Consider the following 27,755-nt stretch of genomic DNA (forward strand, 5'->3'; position numbering starts at 1 on the left):
AATCTCTATATTAGTACCTCTACGTGGCCTACGGAGTAGAAGCTCAGCCATGTGACACCTGTATTTAAAAAAGACGATGCCACATTAGTATCAAATTACAGACCTATCAGTGTCCTGTCCATCATACCCAAGATCTTAGAAAAAGTCAATTTTGACCAGCTGTACGACTTATTCAAACACTTGTTCTCGTCTAACATGTCTGGCTTTCTTCGCGGTCATTCGTGCTACACTGCTCTGATCAAAATGTTTGACGACTGGCGTCTGGCTCTAGATTCTAAAAAGGTCATTGGCTCCATTGCAATCGACTTATCTAAAGCCTTTGATTCCATATGTCATAATCTGCTTCTTGCAAAGCTACGCGCTTATGGTGTTGGTGAGGAGGCGATTGACTTCTTGCATTCCTACTTGTCTGGTCGCAAGCAAAGAGTGAAGGTCAACGGAGTTTTCTCGGATTGGTTACCGGTGTACTGTGGCGTTCCTCAAGGTAGCCTTCTGGGGCCACTCTTATTTAACATATTTATCAACGATGATGATACCGCTGCCTATGCGTCTAATACAGACATTTCTGCACTGGAACTGTCTCTTAACAAAGATCTTAAGAACCTCTCATCCTGGTTTGCTTCAAATTATTTGTTCGTCAACAGCAAGAAAACCCAAGCTATGATACTGAGTAAACACTCTCATGAACCTACTCTTTATATTGGCGACACCGTTATCAAAATAAGTGGCTTCCTGAATATCCTTGGTGTTCGTTTGGATTATAAGCTATCCTTTAAAGACCACCTATCAACTATTTTAAGGAAGATCTATGCCAAGATCGGAGCTCTGAGACGACTTAAAAAGATAGTCCCAGCTGATATCTCATTAATGCTGTACAAGGCCCATATATTTCCGCATCTTGAATATTGTAGTCCATTACTATTAGGAATTAACAAAACCTTGAACAAGAAACTTGAATCTGCAAACTATTATGCCCTAAAAGTCCTTTTAAATTTTGGAAACAGCTTTGATTATGATTCTATATTGTCTACTGTAAATATACGATCACTGGAACACAGACAATATTACCAATCTCTTGTTCACCTTTTTAAACGTGTAAATGTTAATGGGACTGACTATATTTCTGATTTATTCGAACCTCATATATTGCCCTACAATTTAAGGGACAGCGATCACAATCTCACTCAACCGTCCTACAATAATCGATATTATCATAATTCCTTCACATATAAGGCTTCGCGCATGCGGAATCAGCTTCCCTCTTATATTAAAGGATCAACCGATTTGAGTGAATTTTGCAAACGTTTAAAATCCTTTAATCTATCAGTCTTGAGAGCCATTTGTAAGTGCAATTATTGTATATCTTAGGGTTTTGCTAGAGTTTCTTAGTTTTTTCATTAATTCATTAATTCATTAAGTATTTAATTGTCATACGTTTTATACACGAGCCTCTGGCTCGGATGACCGGGCCAACCCCATCTTACGTTTTGACTCATTGATAACTAACGATACTCAAATGAAAACTGCTCTCTTTAAAATTGCAACATCTTTATCCCATACTCCCAATAAGGGAAAAAGGAGAGGAAACGAAGAGACAAAATAAAGGAAAGAGTAAAAATTAAAAAGTAATCAGTAAAAAAATAAAAAGTAAGAAAAAAGTATCTTCCTTTGCAACTACCCTACCCGACATGCGAAACAAAAACTTTAAGGTAACGCTCAAAAATCAGCTTTCTATATTTCCGAGGGCTCGCAATTTTCCTCGATAAGAGATTAAATAGTTAGATGCGTTCTTCACTACAATTATTATTTGACCTATACGGAAAATTTAACTATCTCTGTGATTTTCTTACAAAGCTAATATTTTTATATAAATTTTAAGCAACACCACAAATACGTGAATAGACACGTCAGCAGTATTGGTGCACCTTTTATTATTGTTATTATTCATGGCATTAACCAACTCGTTGTACGTTGTTGCAGGGGAAACATACATTTACTGACAAACATTTGCTTTTTTATAGAATATTAAGTTTGCCATATGGCCTAACATATCTTTATAACTAATTTTTTATGTATCAGAGTGGCCAGTGAGAGCAGCCTAGTTGGTAATGTACATAATCGTTCAAGATCGCTTTATTTCTCTTCCTAATCATATGAAAATTGTGTCAATCACGTATATTTTTCCAAAATAACCAATTCATCTACGGCTCCTGCCTAAGAAAATTCTTTTTAGCTTTAATTTTCGGAGAGTCCAGACGTACTACTTGGTTCATATACCTTCATTTGCCAGTCCGGATATTGCTCCTGGCAGAAATTACACTTTACCATTTTCAATGGGCACTGTTTGATGCGATGTGTATCAATATCTTTTTGTGCCATGGTAATTTTACAGTCAGGGCATGGAATCAGTCTAAAAGGACAAACCCCCAAATGTGGCTGTGAAGGACCAAAAAAAAAAAAAGACGAAAATGCATTAATTCAATACCACTACATCTAAGTCAATTAAGATCTTATAAACATAGAAAAGAAGAAAAAATCTTCTAACCTCCTTCAGTCCTAGTTCATCAGCTCATTCGCAGTCTTTGCCACCACACCTTACGGCCAGTGATAAGATCCTCCTCTCCTTCTCTTTATTTGGGAAAACCTCCTATGGTGATACAAATTTGAAAAAAAAACACACATGAAGATTTACTTACGGAGGCGAAACTTCGATTCAGCTATATCTCTTCACGATCTGTATTTTCATTTCTCATGACTGCTCCATCATTTAGCATAAGAATTTCCCTTCATTATCCATCTATCCCAAAAGTGTTAAGCTGTTACCAGCGACCAGATAATTACTAGCATGGTCTGATGGACAATAGCACTTCTGAACCGTATATCGGACTTACAGAAAACGACTTCAAGACAAGATACAGAAACCACACTGCACACTCTATTTCATGGCGTATCCTTTCATCAAGCTCACCCTACAATAGTGCAAGTAAAAGATGCAACCTCTGCGTTAAAGACAAATTCCTGGTCATCTGCCGATCTGAATTGCCATCACTTAACGAATGTAATGAACTCGTGTCTTCATGCCGTCACAAAAACAAAGCGTTGCTGCGTAAGAGCTGAACAAACCATCTATATTTGCCACCACATTTATTATGCAAATTTTATAGTATCTCAACGATGGTTAAAAATATCCTTGCCTTTAAAATCCCCTAAAGAGTGATTTAATCATTCTGACCATTCTGACCTTCAACTTCTTTCCTGTAAAAATGTTTACCCGATTTAAACGAAAAAAACACTGAGTAGGAACTACAGCTTATTTGTTTCTCTTATTCAATTTTAGCAAGTCAGTTTGAATTTACTCTCATGGTCCTTATAATTGCCCCTTTAGTCGCAATGTGCTCACAAGCTAACATTGATTTTACCATGGAAAGCCAAACGAGTCAAGTGAAACTATTGTAATGAAGCGAAAAAGAAGCTGAGCGATCGAAGCGAAGCAAAGCGGTAAAAACCAATGGTGACCTAAATACATAGAAATAAATCTGAACTCAACTTCAACAAAAGCAAACGAAAGCTGAACTGACGCAAAACTAAGCGGGTACTGAAGAAAATATTTTCAGGGCGTTAATTCCCCTTCGTGTTTTAAAGAAACATTTTTTTTACAAGCAATTTTTTTTTCAATAAAACCACGTTACGATTCGCAGTTTCTCGGTTCAGAAGTATATTTTTTTATGATTCTCAGGTACCTTTATGCTAATTTGGTAAAGTGCTTCCCAGGAAATGAAAACAACCCAACTCGTCTGGCGGTAAACAAAAAATGCTTGGAACGAATTGATCTGGAAACCCATGTATGGAATTTCAACCGGCAGAACTTCTCGAAATCGTTGCCCCTCGCGGAAAACTAATATGTTTTCCGACAAAGTTTTGCTAAAAATTATTGTTGTCGTGCGTCAAAGTATACTTTGTAATTTTTTTTTCCTCTCTCTCACACTATAACGAAGCTGCTGGTAAGCTTCAGCTGCTGAATATATTTTTAAAGTAAAATATCAATTACACCTGGTGAATAAGGCCTCACAAATTGAGATTCATGCAATTTTATACTTGATTCAACATGCCTATTCCTTTAACCAAACAGGAAAAATAAAATTGAAGAACGGAAATTTTACAGATTCCTAAATTTTGCTAAAGAACAGAAGACGAGAAGATAAAATTCGTATCCCCAAGCGGCCATGTAATGTTCTGTTTATTTTATAGATAATGTACCGTCTTCGCAACTCGAAGCCATTTTGTGAGTGAGATTTCAAGAGAACCGGCCGTGAGCCTGAGTGGGAAGCTCTCTTGTAATTGGCTAATCATGTTAGTTATTATGTATGGCGACAGCAATATCCTCACACGTGAAAGATAAAAATAGTATCTTCACTACGCGCGATGAAAAAATCCTGGTATGTCATCAGTATCTATATAATAAATAGAGAATAACACATGGGTGCTCTTGGATATGGAATTTCTCTTCGATTGTTTAACTCGATAGCTCATGAGTGAAATGTCGAGTTTATCATCTAAACAAAATAGCCCTTTACTGACAAGAAAAGTTAGTTTTAAAAATTTATTAATGAATGAAAATAAAAGGATCTACAATCCACCAATAAAAATCATAGAGTGCGTCGGCGCTTAGGCTCAAGATGAATCGAAAAGGAACGTTGAAACACCACAAAAAACATGCAATGGACGTAATTTTTAATGCCAAAAATTCTCAGTTATTTACTCGGTTCTCGCCGTCAGAAGAAATCCTTTCGGTAAACGGAAAAAATCGGCCTGTAGCAAAGATCTTCCAGTTGTCGATTTTCGTTCTCAGCCGCGAGAAATGCCATTACCAAAGCTACTGAATACCTACCTTTAGGTTTTTCTTTCCGTGTTTTGGTTTTCTTTCCCCTCTAGGGAAGTCTGAACGTCACTATAAGCGATACGGAGTTTTCAGTGTTTTAGGAGCCATAATCCGAAAAAATTCGGCTAATGACATCAATCTGACCGAGTGGCGTGAAAGGCGAGTGACATGTCAGCAGCTGATTGGCGATATCAAATACACGCGAAAAAATACCATATCTCTTATAAGTGAAGAAACGAAAAATAGCGCAACACTCTCAGTTTTCAAGCGTGCAGTAAACCGCGAAATATATGACAGTCCGTAGGAATCTTTTTTAGGTATAGAATTTTAAGAATGTGTTAGTTATTTATTTGTATTTGTTTCTTTATCATGATATTATTGTAACTTTTATAGGTAGTTTTATTCGATTTCCAATTATTGTAAATTAAATCGGAAGAGCCACTGGGTGGAGATTTAATAAACTTACTTACTTACATATATTTTCACGTGTATTGCTACGGCTTTTGTCAGGGCTGGAAATCCTTCTATAGCACCGTAGTTTATATGATAAAAAACGTTCTATTCCATTAAATGATATCACGATTGAACCCACAAAACTAAATACTTTATCAGACATTTGATTCGTTTTTTATAGTTCATTCCAGTACACTGAAATAATAAAATACTAAAGATTTTTGAGCTTTCGTTTTTTCCATTATAATCTGATTTCATGTCTAACGATCAATCATTGAGGATGTCGTTATTCATGGCGGCCAATCTGAGAAGTATCGGTTTCCCTTATCTTATCGGCTGAGGCCGGTACTCAAGACAAGGCGCACAGTTTTTCCCCAATACTGATCGACCTAGGCTGATGAATAACATTTTTTTTTCTGCAACTTACCGAAATTCTTTCCAAAGAACCCGACTGATTGAATGCTGTGATTAACTGAACGATTTTTGAGCGAGTCAATGGTAGTTAAAATAGGGGTAATGCAAATTAAAGAGAGAGGCTTCACCGAAACATTTTCATTTCCGTAACGATAAAGATGATTTAAAAGGCTTCCAAATAAACTTTGAAACATTATTTTACAAGTGCCTGTCACAATCGGACACCTGTCAATTAGAAAGCGCGTAAGAAAAAAAGAGCGCAAGTATACTTTTGAAAAAAACAACGGGGACTGTCACAACAATATGTTCTTCAAAAATAGTCAATGATCTTACGGAAAATATTAATTACTCTCATCGACGATTAATTGATGTACAAAGATTTACCTTTGCTCAGTAAGTAAATGGCAAGGAAAGTAATTGTTCGTAAATTCACACTTTTTACTTTGAAGTCGAGAGGGTTTGCTCGTTTGTTTGCAGAAATTGCGTGTGTAAATGTGGTCTTTCCTCCACAAAAACTGAATTCGAATGAGACACTTCAACTTGACATGAGACGATTTAATGTGGCTTTTCCTCATTGAATTCCTTCAGTTTCTGGTGTGCAATTCACGGTTCAAATGTATAAATTGAACGGACTTGGAAAGACTCACAGAAAGCGTATTTGTGGTAGACCTGAAAACTTCGCTCGCCCTTTCACTACGAACAGAAACCTTGAGTGATCCACAAATTGTTTGAGAGAATTCAGATATTAAATGAATGAAAGTTCCATCGATTAATTCAATTACAACCCAATACCTCTCGTGTTAACTTTCTAGGTACTTTTTGTGAACGATTAAAGTCAATGAATGAGTTGTCAATAATCGGATCCTTGTGTTTACGCACAGATCTCTGGGATTGCCACGGGAAAGACATTGCAACTCACCACAAGGAAATGTATGGCGAAAGGTTGTTCCGACGTCCGAAAAAACGATTTCATCGAGAGATTTTCGCTTTTTCGCCGCTCTTTTATCAGAAATGGATTTGGATAATGCTAATACAAGGGAGGCGTAAGTTTTTGTTTGAAAAACCATGTAATATGTAGTGAAATCTACCGATTAACTTGTCTCCAATGGCAAGGTTTATTGTGAATTTGACATTGCGTAATGGTCTCGAAATTTGGAAAAAAAACCCTAAATCGCCACGGAATAACTCAACTAAGCCGTTCCAGTTTTTTGTAAGTGTGTTAAATCTACTTCTAGCGCTTTTCGTGGCTTGGTAATACAAAAAAACGCGCTAGAAGAGTTACCTTGAGGTAGCAGGAGATTTAAATGGCGTGCTTGAGCATTGCACATTATTGCGGTACATTAAAGTGATGAATCACCTACACTGCCTCTTTATTGTGGTGAATGCAAACGAATCAGCGTTGATAATCAGGTAAAAGCCGAACCCTTTCTTCAGTGACGATAAGTGATACAAATCGGTCCCCTTGGGAGAGATACACAACCGATAATATGTCAACAGTTTCTGCCGGAGTTCCCGTGATCTTGCTTTTCCTGACAAGATCTTTCATGGAGTTTAAGAAGAAAAGTTGCAGCTCAAAGACCTCAAACAAACTATCGCTTGAACGAGGGATTTCCTCATGTTTTTCATCGCTTATTTCATCCTTTCAGAGAGCAACAGCTCAGTAAAAATAATTTCCATATCTGTGGACAACGACTTCCCTCCTTAAAGGAGGTATATTTCCAAACGTCTTAATTTGTTTATTAGATACGTTAACAAGCATGAAAACAGGCTGTTCGTATATAAACACAGCTGAAAAGACTTAAATGCGTTATTCCTAGCGATTCCTAGCTAGTTTTGTAATATTTCGAGATCATTACGCGATGACGATTTCACAATAGACCTTACGAAAGGAGAGGAGTTGTTCGGTATTTTTTATAACATATTTCGTGATAACTCCAACAAAAACTTGCACTTCCCTCGTATCAACATTGAAGAAATGTAAAATGGTTTCCGTGTTTACATAGCCTGATGTAAACACGCGGGAGGTTGGGAGAACACGAGATAAGCGTAGGAAACCACGACGCGAAGGTGTCAGGGTTTCACGATTTCAAGGAGCGTGGGCGGAGTTGATACGCCAGACTTAGTGGTGATAATTTTAGACTTATCCCGCCTAACTGTATGGTTGGCTAGGGTTGTGTGCTCCGATAAAGCTGAATTTCCTTTTTGCAAAAGAAGACCGCTTTTTGATGCTCTTTCAAACATGTACCAAATTGACGTTTGGTCTGTCCGATGTACTCGTTATCACAGTCATTGCACGGAATAGAATAAATAGCGTCGGTACGGTTTTTCTTCCGTGACAGGATCCATAGGTTTGGCAAAAATATGTCCCAAAGTCTGGATAGGTTTTTGAGAAACTTAAACGTTGTGGCTATTCAAAATTGTCTTGCTGGGTTCCGTAACATCTTGGATGTAGGGAATAAGGAAGAAACCAGTCGCTGGTTCCCTCTCACACCAGGAGTGCTACTAGTTGTAACTGGTTTTGGGCAGTTACGGAGAAAAGTTTTGGTATAGCCATTCGCCTCTAGGACTTTAGAAACATGTTTCCTCTCCTCAGCCTTCGAATCGAGCGAAGATGGTACACAGTCGGCCCTCGCAATATCACGACAAAGCTTTGTCTCTGCTTAATGACATAAGTACGCATGCAGTTTTAAACTCTGATCCTACTAGTAAAACTCAAAGAAAGTTTAAAAAATGTTGCTGATTTGAAAAAAGCTGGTAAGATTAGTGACTCTACGTACAAAATGTTATATAGTAGTGACAGCTTATATCCAAGCTTTTATGGCTTACCTAAAATTCCCAAACCGGGAATTGCATTGAGACCTATTGTTTCTTTTGTAAATTCTCCGACTTGTGCAATTTCTGGTTATCCTGCGAGAATTTTGTCGCCTGTTTGGTGAATACTAATTACACTGAAAATCCCAATTGATCTTGCCGTTAGGGTTGCGAAGGAGAGGCTCAGAGAAGATGCTTCCCTGGAACAAAGAACTTCTTTGCCTGTGGAGGATATTATTCATCTGCTGTCTTTTTGCCTCAAAACCACACAACTTGCATACAACGGCACCTACTATCACAGGTTTTTCAAGTCACTTCACCGGTGGAATCCTTTTTCTGGGGACGATATGTATATGATGTTATTTCTGCGGTATCCGGAAATGAAGCGGAACGCCTCCTATCGCACTTGAATTCAGTAGAACCGTCTATTCAACTTACCCTTGAGCGTGAAAAGGATAGACATTTGCCCTTTCTTGATTTAAATGTGTACATAGGGGAACAGGGGAATTTAAAGACAAGTGTCTATCGTAAACCTACCCACTCCGAAAAATATCTCGCTTTCGATTCTCACCACCCTATTTTCCATAAAAAGTCTCTAAAACTTTACTCAGAAGGGGTAACTGTCTACTAACTGTCTACTGGGTATCCAAACGCATCCACGTGATGTGGTATACAGTTGTTGATTGGCGAGATCGAGTTATGAATAATTAATGAGTCTGTGAAATATTTATAAAAAATGGCAGCGAAGGTAGGGATGTGCTCAGCGACTCACGAAAGCGTTACCGTGCCCATTGACAGAGGTAGGAAAGTACGGATCGCGCTAAGAGTCAATCAGATTGCAGGATTCGTTACTGTGCCCTCTGAGAAAAAAGTAAATATTAAGTTCGGTAAGGAAATAAAAGATCCATCTTGTATTGAGCTTGAGACAAAAGAAAAGGAGAGAAGTGACATCTTTCTTTAATGACCGTTAACAGTTACCATTGTTTTGAAAAACAAAGAAAAGCATGTTCGTTTGTCTGCAGATATTATTGATTCTATCTCTCATGGTGCACTAATACTATATCTCACCATTGATATCATTGTTTTGAAAAACAAAGAAAAACATGTTCGTCTGTCTGCAAATATTATTGATTCTATCTCTCATGGTGCACTAATACTATATCTCACGAAAGCGTGATGTGAAGAGTGGCATTTGTACCAAAATGAAAACAACATCTCAGCCTTAACTTCTGGTTTTCGTGTGGTAAAACAACTAAATATTTATGAAGCTGAGTTTCAAAATGTCTCGAAGGAAAAAAAAACCTGAAATAAATATAGTTTCCAACTCATTTTAAAAGAATAATTTAGAGTATAGATAGCTTTACGAGTTTCTTACATTGTTAAATGAGGCTGACATTCATGAATCAGTCAGTTATCATTTGAATTAAGCTGAGAACTGACCAGGCTCCACTGGCTTCGATCCTGACTGGCTGTGTGGCTGGTAGCTGGTCTCTTTCCGATCTTAAAATGGTCGACTTTGTTACACACCCGTTTAGCGGGAACAAGGGATCTTCGATGCAAATAACTTGATCCCGTTTTCAAACCAAAGGAACCAAAACATTCAAGTAACATGCGCTTCGCATGTGATGTTAATCTAGCACTGAGAAACTGGATAGCTTGATTCTCAAATAACTTGATGGGGATTGCCTCAGGAAAAAAACATCTCACGGTCTCTTATTGTAATCCTCCATTGATAAGATCCCTTCATCAGTTTATCAGCGGCCTAGTGAGGACTTCCTCGTGGAGGTGCGAATGGGGGGGTAAAGGTTCTTGCTTGCGCAGCGAGAAGGATCGAGTGGACTATTTGGAACTCGGAAAGCCTAGTGCATGGTAGATATTTCGTACTCGCCCGTTTTTGTGTGGATGAATTAAGAGATTTCGATGTTAAGGATTTGAAAACGCAGCAGAACAGAGTAGATAAATAATAGATTAAGATGTAGTTGTTTGCAAATAACCTAAGAGCCTTTCTGGGAAATGACTCTAAAAAGCTAAGGTTTGTGGATAAGACCGGAGATTTTCGATCTGCTAGCGATTTCGTATCAATTATGACAAAACGGAATTATGTTTCTTAGGTAGTTCTGTCATAATATTGAACCATTTTAATGACCTTGTTAGAAAAATCAAGGTCAAGAGGCATGTCTCCCATAAAAAACTACGGTAGAAGTAAAACTTCGCTGAAATCATTGATTCTAACAGTGGAAAGCTTAGGATGTAAAATGGAGGAATTTAGCCATTTTCATGCAAGATCCAAATAGTTGAAACTTTCATTGTCCCAACATTTATGTATGGCGCTGGGCTAATCAGTTTAAAGAAGCTGTGAGTAAGGAAGTCGATAGCTCTTCAGGACCTTCCCCGCCCTTAATTTACAGGTACTGCGGACTTTCAACTGCTGATTGGCATTACAAAAAATGAGAATTTGCAAATATACGATGGTGTTGTTTGTATATCCCATTGTATCACTAAGGTCAAAAGGATTTTGATGAAAGAAACCCGGATTTTCAGGATGTAACCGAAATGTTAAAAAAATTTGGGATATGCTTGTGTCACCCGTACAAAACCTGCTAGAATTACTACAGGTAAGAATTTTACTTTATTGAGTTAATTCCGTTATCTCAACTGATTCTTATTCAGTAACGTTACCTGTCCCAGTTCCTTATTGAAGTCGCAGTCGCAGTCGCAGATTAGACTCTGTGAAGTAAAGTCGGAGACAAGAAGTTCACGAATTTTCATGAATCCTTCCAAGAATCTGTTGGGGTTTCTTTTTCTTGCAATCTTGGATTTGACAAGTGGAGAAGGTCAGTTTCTTGCTTCGTTTCTGTGAATGAAAAAAGTATTCATTCGCCATTCAAATTCTAAGTGTTGGTTGTCCTTTTTAAATCAGTGGTAAGGTATGTGAAGCATAAACGTTTTAGGCTAGGAGTTTTTTCCAAGAAATCTGATTTTCCTTTTTTTGAGAAGTCATTTGTCACGTTTGCTTAGCTTTATCTTTCGAGTTCGAGTCCTTATTTCTCATAAATTTCCCACATTTGTCAATCTGTTTAATTCATCCATAGTGTTTATGTAAACAGAAAAAAGAGTAAAATGGAAAAGAAAGTAAAGTAGGTCACTGAGTAAGAAAAGAAAGAAAAACAAAAGTTAGCGATGTTTTAATTTTCCCAGTGCAACCGATATCATTCCTAATTAGTTTTTTTTTCAGTCTCTTTTTCTCCTCTATCTGCCAAGAGAGTTTGCTGGAGAAACATTCTAATGACTTAAATAACAAGTCATAAGTCATCATAGCAATCGTTATGATGGTTTCTAGACCAATCAGTTTCGCCATGCATGTAGATTTTGATGAATTTTTCTTTTAGTGTTGGGTTTATTGCTTATATCAAAGTATACCAAGAGCAGTAATAGCTAGATTATTGTCTAGCTATGTATTTAGCTTATTTGTAAAAAAAAAAATGCAAAAAATTTAAAACGCATTTATTATGCTACATATTTTTAAGAAAATAAAATGCAGTTTAAGTGCACGTGTCTTAATCCATAGGAATGATGTAATTTTTATTGAAGGTGAAGTTGCACTACGCGAAATTTGTGGCCACGGAATAAACAACCCCAAGTCGTGTAGAAATAAATTCACTTCAATTCCTCAACGGCGTACATGACGTAGTTTGAAAGTAAAATTAAAAACAATCACAAAAGTCACACAATATACGATAGAAAGAAATAGCAAACAACAGGACGGAAAGAGAACTATAAAACACCTACATTGTTACGGCCACAGAAAAGACCAAGATTAATACTGCTATTACGAAACTGCAAGGGCCAAAAAAAGAATGGAAAGGACGACCGGAAACGAGAAAACAGGCACATTACTTGCTATATGATAAATTATGCGAAGTAGCAATAGGGCGGCAATAAGGTGGCAGTAAAATGATGAAAAAGATGCTAATGAAACAATAAGTATAAACGTTTGCTAGTTAAAGGATGAAAAGACTAAAATAATGAGCTTCAAACACGCATAGAATCCAACACGAAAAAAAATGTCGCACTTAAAACTTACAGAAAGGATGTAAAATTTATTGATGCTAGAATGCTTTCGAGCAACTACACCGAGAGGATTGCTAAATGTTTTAAAAGACTTCTCGCGGGCTTATTTCTTCGTTTTATCGGTCAACCATCCAGTCCATAAGGTATCGCCCATACCAAGTGAAACCAGACCCTATTGTCTGACTGTTTGGCCGGTGGCTGGTGACTGGTGGCTGGTGGCCGGTACCTTGACAGCAGGTATTTCCACTGTAATTCGATGCTTCGATGTTCGGTGGATGGTTTATTGAGGCAGTCAGGTTGATCGATTGAGTGAATTATCCTTGGCTAATTATCAAAGAATTTTGTCCCACAGTACTTTTAATTTAATCCAATGGAAAGCACTTGCAAAAATTTACTACTTACCGAGACGCGGTTTGAAATTTCATAGCGCGACCCAACCGCAAGAATATTATCTTACTAGCGCTAAAAAGGCAACTATGGATGCCTTCAGTTTGTAAACAGAGCTAATAATATGGCCTCACAAGCAAAGCCACATTGCCTTCTTGACTCACTGCCCTGGCTATCCTGAGAAATCATCATTTATGTCTGTCCTTCAGCAGTTCAAGTTTTCAGCACATTTAATAATAAGTTTAGAAACTTTTGGTTTTAACTCTTTGGAATCTAAAGCACGAAATATTTCATCACTTTCTAATAGAGGAGATTAAAATTAAATATTTTGTAAGGAAAGGATTGAACGGTGTTTCTTACTTTATATGTGTACAAGAGACTAAGAGGTTTTCAAGTCACGGTGTGTTTCGGTAGTCGAACCAGAGAGCGACTTTCTGTATAAACTGTGTTGTATCTAAATTAAGATTCGAGGATTAAAGTGTTTAAAATAGTCCAGTGTCGGCTAAGAGATATTTTGTTACAGTTTCAAGGGCATCGTTTCTTAAAAACAGTTGTGTTTATATTTTGTAGACGAAGGATGTGCGAAATTGATGTATGGGGATCAATCTTTTGACGAGACAGTAGAATACCCTCCAATGAATTGGTTTGAGACACCGGCAGTTGTTAAACTTGAAGCAGGTAATGAATTTATCAAATATAAAAATATATACATATACATACAGCTGAACTTTAAAGTTTTTAAGTTTACCGCGTATTATGTAAATTTTCCTAGTATATAAACGATAGTCACATGAATATTCTTTCATTAAACCCCTGAAGAGTGAAGCGATTCACGAAACAGGCTTGTCGGGAAATGTAGTTGCGTCCTTTTTTCCTCTCATATATATATATATATATATATGTATGTATGTATGTATGTATGTATATATGTACACAATTAAGATATATCCACCCCAGACGATAAATAATGACTGGTTCGCATGTCTACTAGACCAATCAGAATTAACATTTAGCAAAAACAGGAAAATATCAACACATATTCTCTTAGAAAAAGACAATGCAACCCAGTCTACTAACAAAATTTGTTCGATACGTTGCCCTGGCTACTTATTTTGAACTCTCTCTTCAGCGTGTTCGGGCGAAGAAGCACTTGGGCTGGAGAGCGGTCTCATTACTGATCAGCAGATTACCGCTTCATCCTCCTGGAATAAGGCACTCGGAAAACAGAACGCCCGACTAAACGGAAAAAGCTCCTGGTCAGTGCAAAGCAATGATCTCCATCAGTGGCTTCAAATCGATTTCGGACGAAATGTGAAAATTACGAAGCTTGCGACTCAGGGACGTAAGGACTGGGGCGACCAATGGGTGAAAAGTTATACTCTCGCTTACAGCGCGGAAGGCAATAACGTTTTTCAGGCCTATCAAGAGAATGAATCAGATAAGGTGCAGTGGTTTCCTTAATGTTGCATCTTATGTAGCGAGGGCTGTGAGGAACTTTGGAATTTTTATGTAGTTTTTATTTATTTCTAATAATAGGGGTCACATTTCATAAGACATATCGCCATTTCGTGTCTGCTTATCTCCATTTTAAGTTTGTGTCTGTATGAGTGACACATCCGGCTTCTCATTGATTCTCAACCATATGTAAATATAGCTGACGTTTTTCATTCGAGTCGTCAACTTTTTGAAATTCAGTGAGGTGGTTAATTATAACCAACCCTTATCAACTTTTAATTGATGCCAAACTTACTGTTTGACTTTCCCGATGACAAAGTGCAACAGTTTGTTTAGCAATTCTAATTTGCGGTCTTTCCCCGCGCTTCTAGTCGTTCATCAGTAAGTCAGCCAATCTCACTCTTGAGGTCCTATGGCGCTGAAACGCCGTGAAACATCATCAACGGTGCATGCATCGGTCTTCGTTGAAATTCGCTAAATTTGCCAGCGATTGTCTTTGCGGAAGTAATCTGAATTCCTTGTGAAGTCACATGAATTGTTCATTTTGTTTTCCAGGTTTTTACTGGTAATACAAATCGGAACACCGTAGTTACCCATGTCTTGTTGCAACCAATCACAGCTCGATATGTCCAAATAAAACCAAAATCATGGAATAACCATATTTCCATGAGGGCCGAGTTTTACGGCTGTATTCTCTCAGGTAAGAGACCGGTCATTATTTAAGGGGAGGGGGGGAGGGGGGAGGGAGAGGGGGGTTGCAAGCAGGTGGCTTTGTCATAATCAAATTTACCTGATTTTCCCTTCCCCCTCCCCAAGGCTCTATAATATCGTTATGATCATCTCTCGTTGGCAGTCGATTTTCTTTAATCTCCCCTTCATTATGTTGGCGACGAATGATCCCCCCAAATTACTCTGCACCCCTCCTTCCCAAGGTGATTACTGATCTTTAGTAGAGATAAGATAAATAATGAGGCATTACTCCATGGTTATGGTTACATGGTTATCATCAACAATCTTAGACATTACCTTGATCAATTTACGCATTTTATTATACCTTGAAACAAATCATAGACCGTTATCAAGTACTTGGTCGGAATGTCCACATGGATCACGTTCAAGAGCGTCTTCGTGACCAAAGCGAGGTAACCTTTGGACAGAACCAGGAGCGAGCCAATAGAATTGAGCTTAAAATTCTATCTGATACTGTATATGTTCAGGTAGGTATTTTTACAGTTAACTTTGGATAAGGGAAATTTGTTTATTGTACCCATTCGTTTGTTCCCAAGACCCTTTCGCACTCATTCGACTCGTACTAAATTCAGACGATTCGTTCCCAGTTTGTTTCAATTCGTACCCGTCCAACATTCAGTGACGATCAAAACTTAGGAGATCTCAAGAAAGGATGTTGATTGTTGCGCACGACAAATTAGTAAAGAGACAAGCGGGTAAAACACTATCAAAGTTCTTTTGCGCATACTTGTAATATTCTTAACGATAACCACTGAATTATAATTATTGCCCTGCGCGATGTAAGGGTATCACATAAAAACTGGACACCCCACAAATAAAACTTCTTCAACACAGATTATATTGCTGCTGATTGCGGTATTTGACATCAGAAACCCACCATACTTTCAAGTAAAGTGGGTTCAGAAACATACCTAACATAGAAAACGAACATAAATTAATAGGGGGTAAGTTTCTAAAGAAACTGTGGTGCTGCGTCGGTGGAGGAGTTTTTTCATTCAACTAATTTATTCCTGTCTTCTCGTCACCATATTCCCACCAATGGCGTAGCTCCACTTTCTGCATATAAACCCACACACAACCTACAATTCCTCCAATCTCTCTGAAGAAGGGCTAACGCTCGAAACGTGAGCTTTTTTACTCTTTACGGTGGCTAATTTACGTTTTCAACCTAGTTGTTAACACTAAATTACCTGATAAATTAATACGGTTACGAAACGACAAAACTGTCTGGGTGCCATTGGTCCTAGTAGGATACAAAATGTTCCTGGGTAGGAAAAAAGTGGTGATCAATCAGTAAAACTGAACCCTTATGTTTCCGAGATCTCTACGAATTACAGTTGGCTGAAGAACATATTGTAGCAATCGAGGCCATTTAATTGACCGTTGAGATTACTTTTAATTAGTCTTGGTTTCTGACACTCAATCGACAAAGCGTTTCATTCCAGAATGTCCAATAGAACTCAAATAAAAATGAGAATGGTATTTTTACAAATTAAACTACATTGACGTGCCTCAGGGCGGTTTCGATTTGCATGTAAGGAATCACTCTGCTTATTTCTCATAGGGTCACGTGGATCTGCGTGGTATTAAAAATTTGACAATATTCAGCCGAGAGGTGATCTTTACGGAAGACAGTCGATTGGACCTCAGTGCTCCCGACTTGGTTCAAGATTTAAATATTCTGCCTCCTGGTTCCGATGGAGATGATGGGAAGCATGGAGTTCATGGTCCAACAGGTGAGTTAAGGGCTGCCGGAAATTCAAGGCCACAATCTTCTGTCCTTTTTTTATATGTGGCTTGTGTGGGTCAGGACCAAATGTCATTAGTGTGGGGGTCGAGAGGTACCAAATCCCCGAAGTTTACTCCCTCGAAATAGGCTAATAGGGATGTAGTGCTGGATGGGATTGCACTTTTAAGACTGGGTTGACTGTAATGGGGTTACTCTTTCAACAAAGTCATTAGAATGGGGTCGCAAATTGTCGCGATTTTGGATTATGCAACGCAATATTTTTACTATATTTTTTTTTTTTAATTCGACTTTGACAGTCACAGTCTACGCCGAAATTATTACTGGCTATGTAAATATTGTAACAAACGGCGGAAATGGAAAACCGGGGCAAAATGGCGCGAATGGAAGAAGGGCAGCCAACAACAAGCCCAAGGTACATTATTCAATAATTGATATGCGTGATATAGGAAAACTAAGGGAAAAGTCGTTATTTATCGCCTGGAGGGGACTGGGGGGAGGGGAGGGTGTATGATTTCGGGAACGAAGAGGGGTGATAAGGGGGGCTATAGAAAATCTACTGCAAATTAACTGCTAATCGGAGTGGGGGGAGGGGGGAGTAGGGATAAGAATAGAAAGAATCAGGTGAATGTTATCGAGACACAATCAAACCCTTACAGCCCCCCCCTCCCCCACGCAGGCGATGAATAACGACAGTTCCCCTGTTTATGATGATACGTCAGACTACGAAGCTTTCATTACAAATAAGAACTGCTGTAAATTGAAACAAATTGTTAAATTTGAAGATCAGTATTGATAATTTAACGGATGTTTACTCTAACAGTGGAGGTTTTGTGTCAATAAACAATAATTACTATTTCTAACTTTACTATTCAAACAGCAACCGGACAGGACAAACTCTAACTGCATAGCAGGCAAAACAAGGACTGGCTGCACTAGACACATTGCGGGGATACGAGGTATATCAGGCGGAAATGGAGGGACTGGCGGAGATGGTGGGAAATCAGGTAAAACTGAAACTTAATAGAGTAAATTAATTTTTTTTCTCTTGAGATTAACCGAACTGTCCAAAATTGTCAATAACGCTACTAGCGTTATTGACAATTTTTGGGCCGTTAAGAAGAGTTCCTTTTCTGACGCCGCAACCACGCGCGGTTGGGAGAAGGTTTTCAATAAATTCTGGTGCTGCGTCAATTTGGGGATTAACAAGATAATTTGGTGTTATCAACTGAGTTGATGATGGAAATTGGCCACCGTAAAGAATTTCTAAAGCTGACGTTTCGAACGTTCGTCTTTTTTCAGAGGGAATTATGAACAGCTAACGCTTGAAACGTCAGCTTTAGAAAATCTTTACGGTGGCCAATTTCCATTTTTAACTCAGTCGATACAAAGAGAATAATACATGACGCGCGTGGAGGTAAAGTTTCTCTTCGAGTATTCAACTCGATAGCTCACGAGTGAGCGCAGAAAACGAGCGAGATGTCGAGTTGAACATGACAAGAGAAATTCCATATCTACAAGTAATCGTGTATTGTTTTGTTTATCATATAAACACAATAGCCCTTTACTGACAAGAAAAGTCAACTTTATATTAATTAATGAAAATGAAAGGATCGATAATCCCCAAAGAAAAATCGTTAATTGCGTTGGCGCTAAGGCTCAAGAGGAGAAAATGTGTCGAAACACTTCAAAAACAAACATTGGATGTAATTTTCAATACACTAAATTCTCATTTATTGTCTAGGTCCTTACCGACAGAAGAAATCTTTCAAGTAAACGGCCAAAATCGGCGTGTGGCAATTCCCCCAGTTGTCGAATTTCCTTCTCAGCCGCGAGAAAGGCTATTACCAAGGCCACTGAGAACATAACTTTTGGTTTTTCTTCCCGTATTTTGGTTTTCTTCCCCTACGGATTTTTCATTCATCAAACTCACTAAGTGGCGCGAAAGGCGGGTGACGTGTCAGCAGCTGATTGGGCATGTCAAATACACAAGAAAAGAACACTATTTTTTTTCACGTGTGTCGTTAAGGCTTCTCTCAGGGCTGGAAATCCTTGTATAACACCCTAGTTGATGTGATAAAACCAAATTATCCGCATAAAAAAATTGGTTCAGCGTACGTTTGATGAGATGTGGTGAACACACCGGAGGTTTGGAGAGCACGAAAGATGCGTAACAGTTGGCTGCTCTTCGAGCAATTGATTTCAGCCTCTTAGGTACTCTCCAATCTTCTCAAGTGCTTCATATCTAGATGAACAAACAGCTGATGCATTAACTAATTGTTTCACTGCATTTTCCATGCAGCAGTGAAATGTGTCTTATATGGTAATTCCCCTGCCATGCACACGCACGTTTTTTACTGTACCCCGCGCACAATGGAAACCTGAGGCGCTCGCGCTAGCGCTGTTGACTTTGATTACTTGTACATGAACTGACTGTGTTATAAACAGTAGTAATCACCATTTAAATGCACTGCATTTACTTATGTCTCTCACCTAGGTATTTATTTATTTATTAAACTTAACAACAGGAAATGGTGGCGATGCAGGCCGTCAAACTCTTCATGTTTTGAATGTGAGAGGGAAAATCGAATTAACATCTTGTCGCGGGACTGGAGGGCAGCCGGCAGTAAACGGATTAGGAGGAGCCGGTGAGGACTCACAAATTCTTCATTAATAAAATTTTGCACTAGGATGAAATTATCTGCCAGCTTTTTTTTTCTTTTTTTTTCTATCACTATGATAGAATAAATATCATTGGTCGAACGAAACACCACAAATCAACCTATATCCAGATTCTCTGGAGGGCAGTGAAACACTCTGCTACCAATACTTCATCGGATCAGGAAGAAGCTTGGCTCACGATATGAGTTAATTAAGAAAGGTCAAAAACGATACGACGACGCGAAAACTGACTTAAGCAAAAACGAAAACCATGAACAAAGGCAATTACATAATAATTTGTAATCCTGGCGCCGACAAGTTGTTATTGTAATTGTCGCACAACGTATGCGACTCGGTGTCACTCTTTGTCGATAGCTCCAAATAAAACGGGCAACGCGACTAATAGACATTGCCTTCGTTTTTCTATGGCGCTATACTTAGCTTTTTCAACAATCATGTTTTAACCAGCGGAATGCAATCAAGAGAAGGTATGATCCTCAAAAATTAGCAGCAATCAGTCAGAAAAGAAGGGTGAGAAATTCAGGCTTAGACTGGACTGGAATCCGCGCATCCCAAGTGCATGATGGGAGCGGGGCAAAGTTTAGAGGATTCTTTATTCCCGCAAAGGAATCTGATGAGGCTGGATTAAAAGTGGATTGATGACCAGCTGATAGATGGGCAGATCAACTTGCAGAAGCATCAACTGAGCAAGAATAGTTTGATCAATTGAAAGAAATTGTTGTTTTCAGGTGGTTTAGGAGGACGTGGTGGCCGCGGGATATCCTGTAGGAGGAGGGGCATATGTTCTTATCATGACGTGATATGTCGTCGTCATCGGTGTGAATCATCCGGACTAGCTCACGAGGCCCCTCGTGGAGCACCTGGAAGAAGCGGAAGCAACGGACAAGGTTTTTTAATTGCTTATTTATTTATTCTTTAAATTAATTTTAGGCGGTCTTACGCTTCCTACACGTGAGTAAAGAGCGGAACGCTGTTTCAAGTTTAAGCGTTCCCCTTCTTCCTATCCAAACTTGTGGTGTTGGCTCGAGAAAGAAAACTGAAATGAAATGTTTTCAGGTCTTGTGTTCAACAATACTGCAAAGGGAAGGGAATGGGAAGGAAGGTTCCTTCCAAACACTATAATTTGAGGGGCAATGCTAGAACACTAGCTATTAGCCGTTCTGTCTAAAGTTTACGCTTCAAATGCATAATTAACAACTTTTAATTTTGTTACGATTTTACTTTTAAGGACTCGTAGCAAAAGGCTCCGATGGTCAGGTGGAAAGTTCTTATCTTCAGAAATCTAGTTTGGGTCCTGAGGAATTGATAAAGTATCCTCTACAGCTGATAAAGATGATGACAAGATATGGTGAAGACCTTCTCTGGGCTAACAATGTCGAAAAAAGCGACGCTGTGTTCAAGTTTGTTGTAAAATTGTCAAGTGACAAACCTGGAGCGTCCGAATTGACGAAAGGTTCGACACTTTCGAATATATTTTCGTTTAATGTAGGTTACAATAAATTCAGGGTCAGCGGTTTATCTGCCAATTAGGTTTCAGTCCCCTCGCACCATATGTATATATTTAAATTTTCGCGCGAAAAGAACAGTATGTTATTCAGTTTGTCGTCCTTTCATCTTTTCTTTATGGCACCCGTGTACTCCCTTTATCCAAACCGTCAGGTACGTTTTGCGTTGTTTTTTTGCCGTTTTATGTTTCGCTTTGTAATCGTAGTTATTGTTGTTGGTAGTTGGTTGTAGTGTAATTTAGTTAATCGTGTTTCAGAAACCACCGGTTACGATTCAGTTGTATGGTTTGAGTAACTGTCGAAAATTTACTGGTGCGTTCGCTACAATGTACTTAATTAAAAGAAACTACATAAAAGAAATTTGCTGATAACTCTATTTTCGAAAGATATGATCTCAGCCCGGCAATAAATACGTATTTCACAAATAGATTCCATGTTGCCGTACGTTTGTACAGTAATATAGTACGGAAGACCTTAAAATGTGGTAGGGAAAAAGAAAGTATGACTGGAGGCACAGCCTTAAAAAATTTTTATCAGAAAATCTAAGGAAGTAATCTGCATAGAAGATGATATGAAATGTAAATCCCCATTGGGAGTTTGAAGCGGTACACAAGCAGTTATCAACTCCCTTGCTAATAATTTGTTTGGATCATTTCTTAGTGGCAAAGAGGAGACTGGCTTTTATGAACAAAGTAGGATACGACAGATTTGGGAATAACGAGCTGTTCGCACCTATGATCAAATGGGAGGTCTACAAGGAACAAGTCGAAGTCATCAAAGATCGTGCAGAAACGTTTGAGAACGCTTACAATGCTATCAAAGAATCGATTCAACAGCGTGATGACGTTAAGACAATACTGAAATCACTACCACCGGCTGCCAGACTTCAAGTTGTAAAGCAAAAGAACAGACTGGAAGAGGCCAGACGAGTAGCAGTGAGCGAAAAGGGAGCATATGTGTTGGTAAGTGTCGAAACCTCCATGTCGAATATATACCGATTTCTTAGCGAGAGGGTACCAACCTGTGAAACTGAGGTCTTCCCTCTTACATTCTTCTAAGATGAATAATGCTATACCGGCGATCTTCACTTGAAATACTCTAAATCAAAACACTTTCGTAAGCGAGTTTTGTCAACGTGGGCATTGCATACGGCGTCCTGTCCTTCTCTAAAACATTTATTTCAAAGGGAAACAACTAATGAACAAGTATTCTGCTCTGACCAGATGCCTCGACTCTACACGTGGGAATATAGCTTAGAAACAAAGTGGAGCTTAGTCCCATAGCCTTTTCTAACGGTGTTAGAAAATCAAAGGCCTTACGGAAAACACACTGGTCGGGCGGCGAGGTCTGAGTTCAAGACAAAGCTGGTCAATATTGGTGAAGAAATTTTATTTTTAAAGTACTTCTCTCCACCAAAGAGCACCAGTGAAGAGTTGGCGAAGTCGGGCGGATTGTTGAAGGGTAACCTGCGATGACGTAGCATACAGTCCATTGGGCGTGGCATTACTCCTTGTCGCTTCGTGCTAAGGGGTTCCGGATATACTCCAGTTAAAGATAAGCCAAACGACTAAATTTCAGACTTGAACTTCCTTGGTTTACTTCAATCTTTAAGATATTAATGAACAAAGGGATTAAGTTTCAAAAGAAACTGTGGCGCTGCGTCGGTGGGAGAGTATAACAGGGTAATTAAAAGTAAATAAGGTAAATTGGTCATCGTAAAGAGTTTTAAAGATAAACAATTTAACTCCGTTCTCTCTCGTCATAAAATTATATCAGTTTATCTTAACTCTGTGAAATGGTATAAATAGCAGTATTGTAAAGGCTGCTTTCGCAATACTGATAAGATTGAACGCGAAATAAACTCATTTGTCGGTTGGAATTGAAGATAATGAATACGCAAATAAAAATACGCAAATACGCGGGGGAACCAGGCCGTGTACATATAATTTCTTTTCAGCATCATTTTCTCTGAAGAATAACTTAAATAACCATAAGCGACTGAAATGATAATTCATTTGTCTTATTTTATTCTACGTATCCTTGCCCTAACATTACAATTTTATGTCTCCTCTTTGTTGCACCAGGCTATTGGTGAGCTGGAGGCAAGTATGAAAAGTAGTCTACTGGATGCAAAAGGGATGCTCTCAGACGTGTACGAAACAGCAAAGTTTAACAGCGACGACTTATTTGTCATTCTTGAGGGAATAACAGGATTCTTTAGTGGTGTACTGGGAAAAGATCCTTTCGCCGCCCTTGGATCAGCTCTAGGAGTGATGGGACATTTTGTTGGCCAATGTGACCTTGGTGAACTTCAGAATAATTTGGATAAAGTAGAAAAATGGCTGAAATTTGGACAGGACTATGCTGCCCTGAAAGACTCAAGTGAATTGGATTTTGACCAAATGGATGTGGAAGCTGTACCTGAAGTAATGCAGGTAAACATTGAAATGCTGCATCTTCGATATCTATGTTTGTATTTCTTAATAGCCTGTTGTTTTGTTTTCTGTTTGTTTATCTACTGATTTATTTTACTCTTTTGTCTGTTTTGTTTTCTGTGTGTTTCTCTAACTCTCTGTCTGTGTTTGTCTGTACGCCTCTTTCTTCGACCCTACCTTTATTGCTGTTTCCCAAGTTATATCCAGCTCATGACGATTTCTTTATCTTCTTATAAAAAGGCTAATCTAGAAATGAACAAAGAGGGACTTGCAGCGGACCTTGTTTGCCTACTGGATGAGAGGTCAAAACCCCGAAACTCGGCAGAGTTTCAAGAACAGATCGAACGATTTTTTATCGCCGGTGCAGCAAGAATCGATCTCATAGCAAAGGTCATTGACTTGGATAACGAAATCGGTGGACATAACTTTGACATTCCGAACTTAGAAGAGACAGCAAATGAAATTGAAAGCCTTGGTAACTCTGGTGGTAAGGATCTTTGTGATTATACATCGCATCAATGCTACCTCTTTTTATAACAATGATATTTGCGCTTACGATCGCACGCAGGGTCGTGCACATGCAGGATGACGTGTGGCTATACATTCTCGCCAAAATTTCCCATCAAGTTTAGCTTGAAGGCCACGTCGCTTCCCGCTTTCCCTGTTGATGATCCTCTCTCCATAAATAAGCAGGAAAACCAATATTAAGCGTGACGGGTCACGCAAAGCAAAGGTCTAATAATAATATATTTCCTTTTCAGATTCTCCCATCGCGGAGAGCACACAGCAGATGTTTCTGGATGATTTACTTACGTCCTATCAGCAGATAGAAAAAGGATTTGCCCAAAAACTGTACCAGTTGTACAAAGGTTTCGAGTTTCACTCTCTGTGGATTGTTCAGGAAAAGTTAGCAGAATTCGAACGGCAAGCGGTGTCAGCCGCTCAGGGAACAGGAAATCTCCAAGGGGTTTTAGAGCTTACAAGAGCACTTCAAGGAATCGATGATATCGAAAATAGGGGACAGCGATGCTTCACAAGATTTCGCCACACAATCGCCACGCACAAATGGACATTTGACAGTAACAGAGCTAAAGACAACGTCGTATGTGATGTATTTCTTTTGTCTTTGTTACAGTGAGCTATTAAATAAAACAGATGTTGTTTTTTTTGCAGTTGTTAATGTTGCTGTTGATGTTTTTTGAACTGTTTCCCTGTTTTCCCTTTTGTTTTTTGCTATTTTTCGTTCGGTCGTTCATTCAGTAATTGGCTGTTTAGCCCCCTTGGATTGAGTTAAAACCTCGTTAAACGCTCATTTCATTTTCTTCATTTGCCTTTTCAATTTTTCGTTTTGTCTTTCTGAGCAAACTTTGGCATTTCCCCGTGTGGCTGGTTACCTTGTTATGATTGTGACTGTGGGGAAATCAATTATTAAAGCAACCTCTGCATTAAATTTTATCTTTATTGCTATAAATTTGTTGACTTAAAGTTTCTTCTTCATTTCCTGCAGATGTTCGACGAACTTCATGAGGGCACTACGAGGTTTTCATTGAAAATTTCAGATAGCTGCGATCGCTGTTATAACGTGCGCCTTTTGAAGGTAATAACTAGGTTCAGATAAATTATGCTAACACATCTTTGGCCATAATGTTATAATAAGGGCATCGAGCATGAAGCCGGCATAATGAGTAAGATTCTCCAGCACATGAAACGCTTTTAACTGCGCTTCCAGTACTAACTTCTAGTACCCTTTTTTTAGTTTCTATTACTTTTCTGTAATTTTTACGGCTAGGTTACTTCACTGAAAGCCTGGTTAGAACCTCACGTACTCGATATTCCAAGTTTCTAAGGCTTTACTAACACCACGAGGTTATATACAGTTTATAATCCCTTCAGTAACACACTGACTCTCGAACGCTCTTAAATTTAGTAACTACATGCACCAAAATGAAAACACATATGCATAATTTTTGGCATAATGTTCTGCTTTCAGGGATGACTCTCAAAAGCTTAATGTTCGAATTGTCGACCATAAGAGCAAGCTGTTCATATGGTATTTCAGAGTTGTTATTCTTGTAACAACTCTGTTATACTCCATTCACACCAGACAAACATAGTTAGTTGAGCCGTGTTTAACCTTGTTTATAACTGAATGAAGATCAGAGACAGAAACCTGAAAAACCGGATTTTCCATGGGGTTTATTTAGTCGGTTTAAGTAGCTCCTACGGAAAAAATAATGTCAAACAGTGATTTAATAAAACAACTTTAGAACATGTTCAAGCTTTTGTGCCAATGGGGAATTTGACTGTCAATAGAGATAATTTTTCTAACTGTCCATGAGAATTAAGTTCTGTTCTGTTCTGTTCTGTTTGTTTAGTTCTCCGTTTTCGCCTTTTCTTTTTCAGATGTACGTTGAGCTAGAAGGTGAAGGATCTCAAAGCGGTGATTACCCATCGAGGGTTTTTCTTAAATTGAGACATCTCAGTGGCTCTTACTTTAGAGATGGAAACGGGAATGTCAGGGAATTCCGGCAGCCTCTAGGATCACGGCGGACATTAGAATTCGACCGATTTGTAATCACTAATACCGAAGGATGCAACAGAGAAAAAGCAAAAGGAAACAGTAAGTAATGATTTAAAAGGCTAACCTTATATAGTATTTCGCGAAAGCCCTTCTTCCATGCGTCACGCAACGCCATCATCAAAGCGCGACATCCTACAGAACGGAGATTAGACTCTGACCAAACCAATTCGTTCTCCAACGCATACTTTTTCATGCGTTTTTTCTTCCTATCATCAACTAATACCCGGAAACGCTGATAAAAACGGAGCGTGGAGCGTTTTGAAAAAACGCCTCTTTCATAACCTGGATAAGTCTGTACATAATGGACATCCAGCTTCAAATCACTTGTAAAATATTTTTCTCGCAAATTTTCAGTGGATTCTCCCTTCTGTATGAGCAAGGACGATAACCGCTTTCAACCGATGTGCTGCCATTATCTCAGCGGTTCACCGTGTGTTAACACACTTCTCGGAGCAGAAGAATGCCGGAGTCCATTTGGAACCTACGAAATGACCATACCGATTGACAGCGAAACTTCCTGTACAGCCAGTGGCTCGCGCATAACAGGCGCAAACTGCAAGGACTTTGATGTAAGCCTAAGTTATTAGATTTGATTAAGAAGTTTTCGGGCATTTGAAAGTAAAGACAATCCCCAAGTGCTCGCGTTAATTCACCATTGCAGAGAAAAACTAATATTTTAACGTCAAAGTTCGCGTTTTACTAGTCTAAATTATAGTATTTTTTAGCGGTTAAGAACCTTACCTTTTTTTATTCCTATCTTTATTCCTCTCCAGATTTTTTCCGATCCGTTTTTTTAAAGCAATTACATCTGACTAAAATCAAGAGAATATTTGATCTGATGCCAAGGGAGGAAATTGAAGCAAACAATGGCATCGTAAAACTTGATAGATGCCATGCAATTAGGAAAATAATCCTTTTCTTTTTACCTTTAATCTTTATCCTCCATTTTCAAACAAATAACTGTTAATTATTGCCGGAATGAGATTAGAGTACTGGCTACTTGTTGCAGCCATAAGGGTCACAAATTAAAGCCGTGTACCAAATCATGTTAGAATCGAATGTGATCGTGCATGCAGTTAAAACGTTAAAAGGATAAAGTGAACGGAAAGATTACTGACGGCTACAATACGTGAGAGTTCCAATTAATCTAATTGTTTCCTCTTTTGTACATCAGCGTTCAGTGTTCACAAAAATGAATGTATGGATTCAGTATCTGTACTGGACTGATGAGTACCCAACAGGTCCAGACGACCCAAGATGCAGCAATTTTCAGGACCCAGACTCCGAGGCTGAGCATGTTCCCGTAACTATTAACCATGAAGCATCAGGTGATATCGAATCATAGAGAAAATTTTAAAGAAAAAAAAGACACAATAAACGCAGTAAAAGACTGCAATCACTGTGATTTATGGAAAATTGTAAACGGCACTCATTAGTTTAAGGCAAGGGGACGAGAAAAAGAATAAAATAATGGCAAAAAATTTTCCTTTGTTTGAAACTTATTGCACATATGCAGGGAGGAAGGTAATAGTGGTTGAACAGGGCTAATGGTTTGGGTGCTGCATGTGCTCTAGTTACAAAAGGG

At 38.6% G+C, this 27,755-nt stretch overlaps 1 protein-coding gene across 1 annotated transcript; it reads left to right on the forward strand.

Annotated features, from left to right (window-relative positions):
• The first annotated feature begins 195 nt into the window (after positions 1-195).
• On the forward strand, positions 196-27,613 carry LOC131787740 (uncharacterized). Its single transcript, XM_066170277.1, has 19 exons — positions 196-1,342; positions 13,586-13,693; positions 14,145-14,458; positions 15,026-15,170; positions 15,542-15,687; positions 16,785-16,956; positions 17,267-17,382; positions 17,848-17,974; positions 19,496-19,615; positions 20,378-20,536; positions 20,878-21,102; positions 21,815-22,116; positions 23,239-23,589; positions 23,830-24,088; positions 24,351-24,691; positions 25,097-25,186; positions 25,993-26,209; positions 26,525-26,739; positions 27,345-27,613. The coding sequence occupies exons 1-19, from the start codon at positions 196-198 to the stop codon at positions 27,513-27,515; spliced, it is 4,725 nt and encodes a 1,574-aa protein (XP_066026374.1). The 3' UTR covers positions 27,516-27,613.
• Positions 27,614-27,755: the final 142 nt, after the last annotated feature.

This window comes from Pocillopora verrucosa, chromosome 7, assembly GCF_036669915.1.
Source record: "Pocillopora verrucosa isolate sample1 chromosome 7, ASM3666991v2, whole genome shotgun sequence".
NCBI classification, from domain to species: Eukaryota; Metazoa; Cnidaria; class Anthozoa; order Scleractinia; family Pocilloporidae; genus Pocillopora; species Pocillopora verrucosa.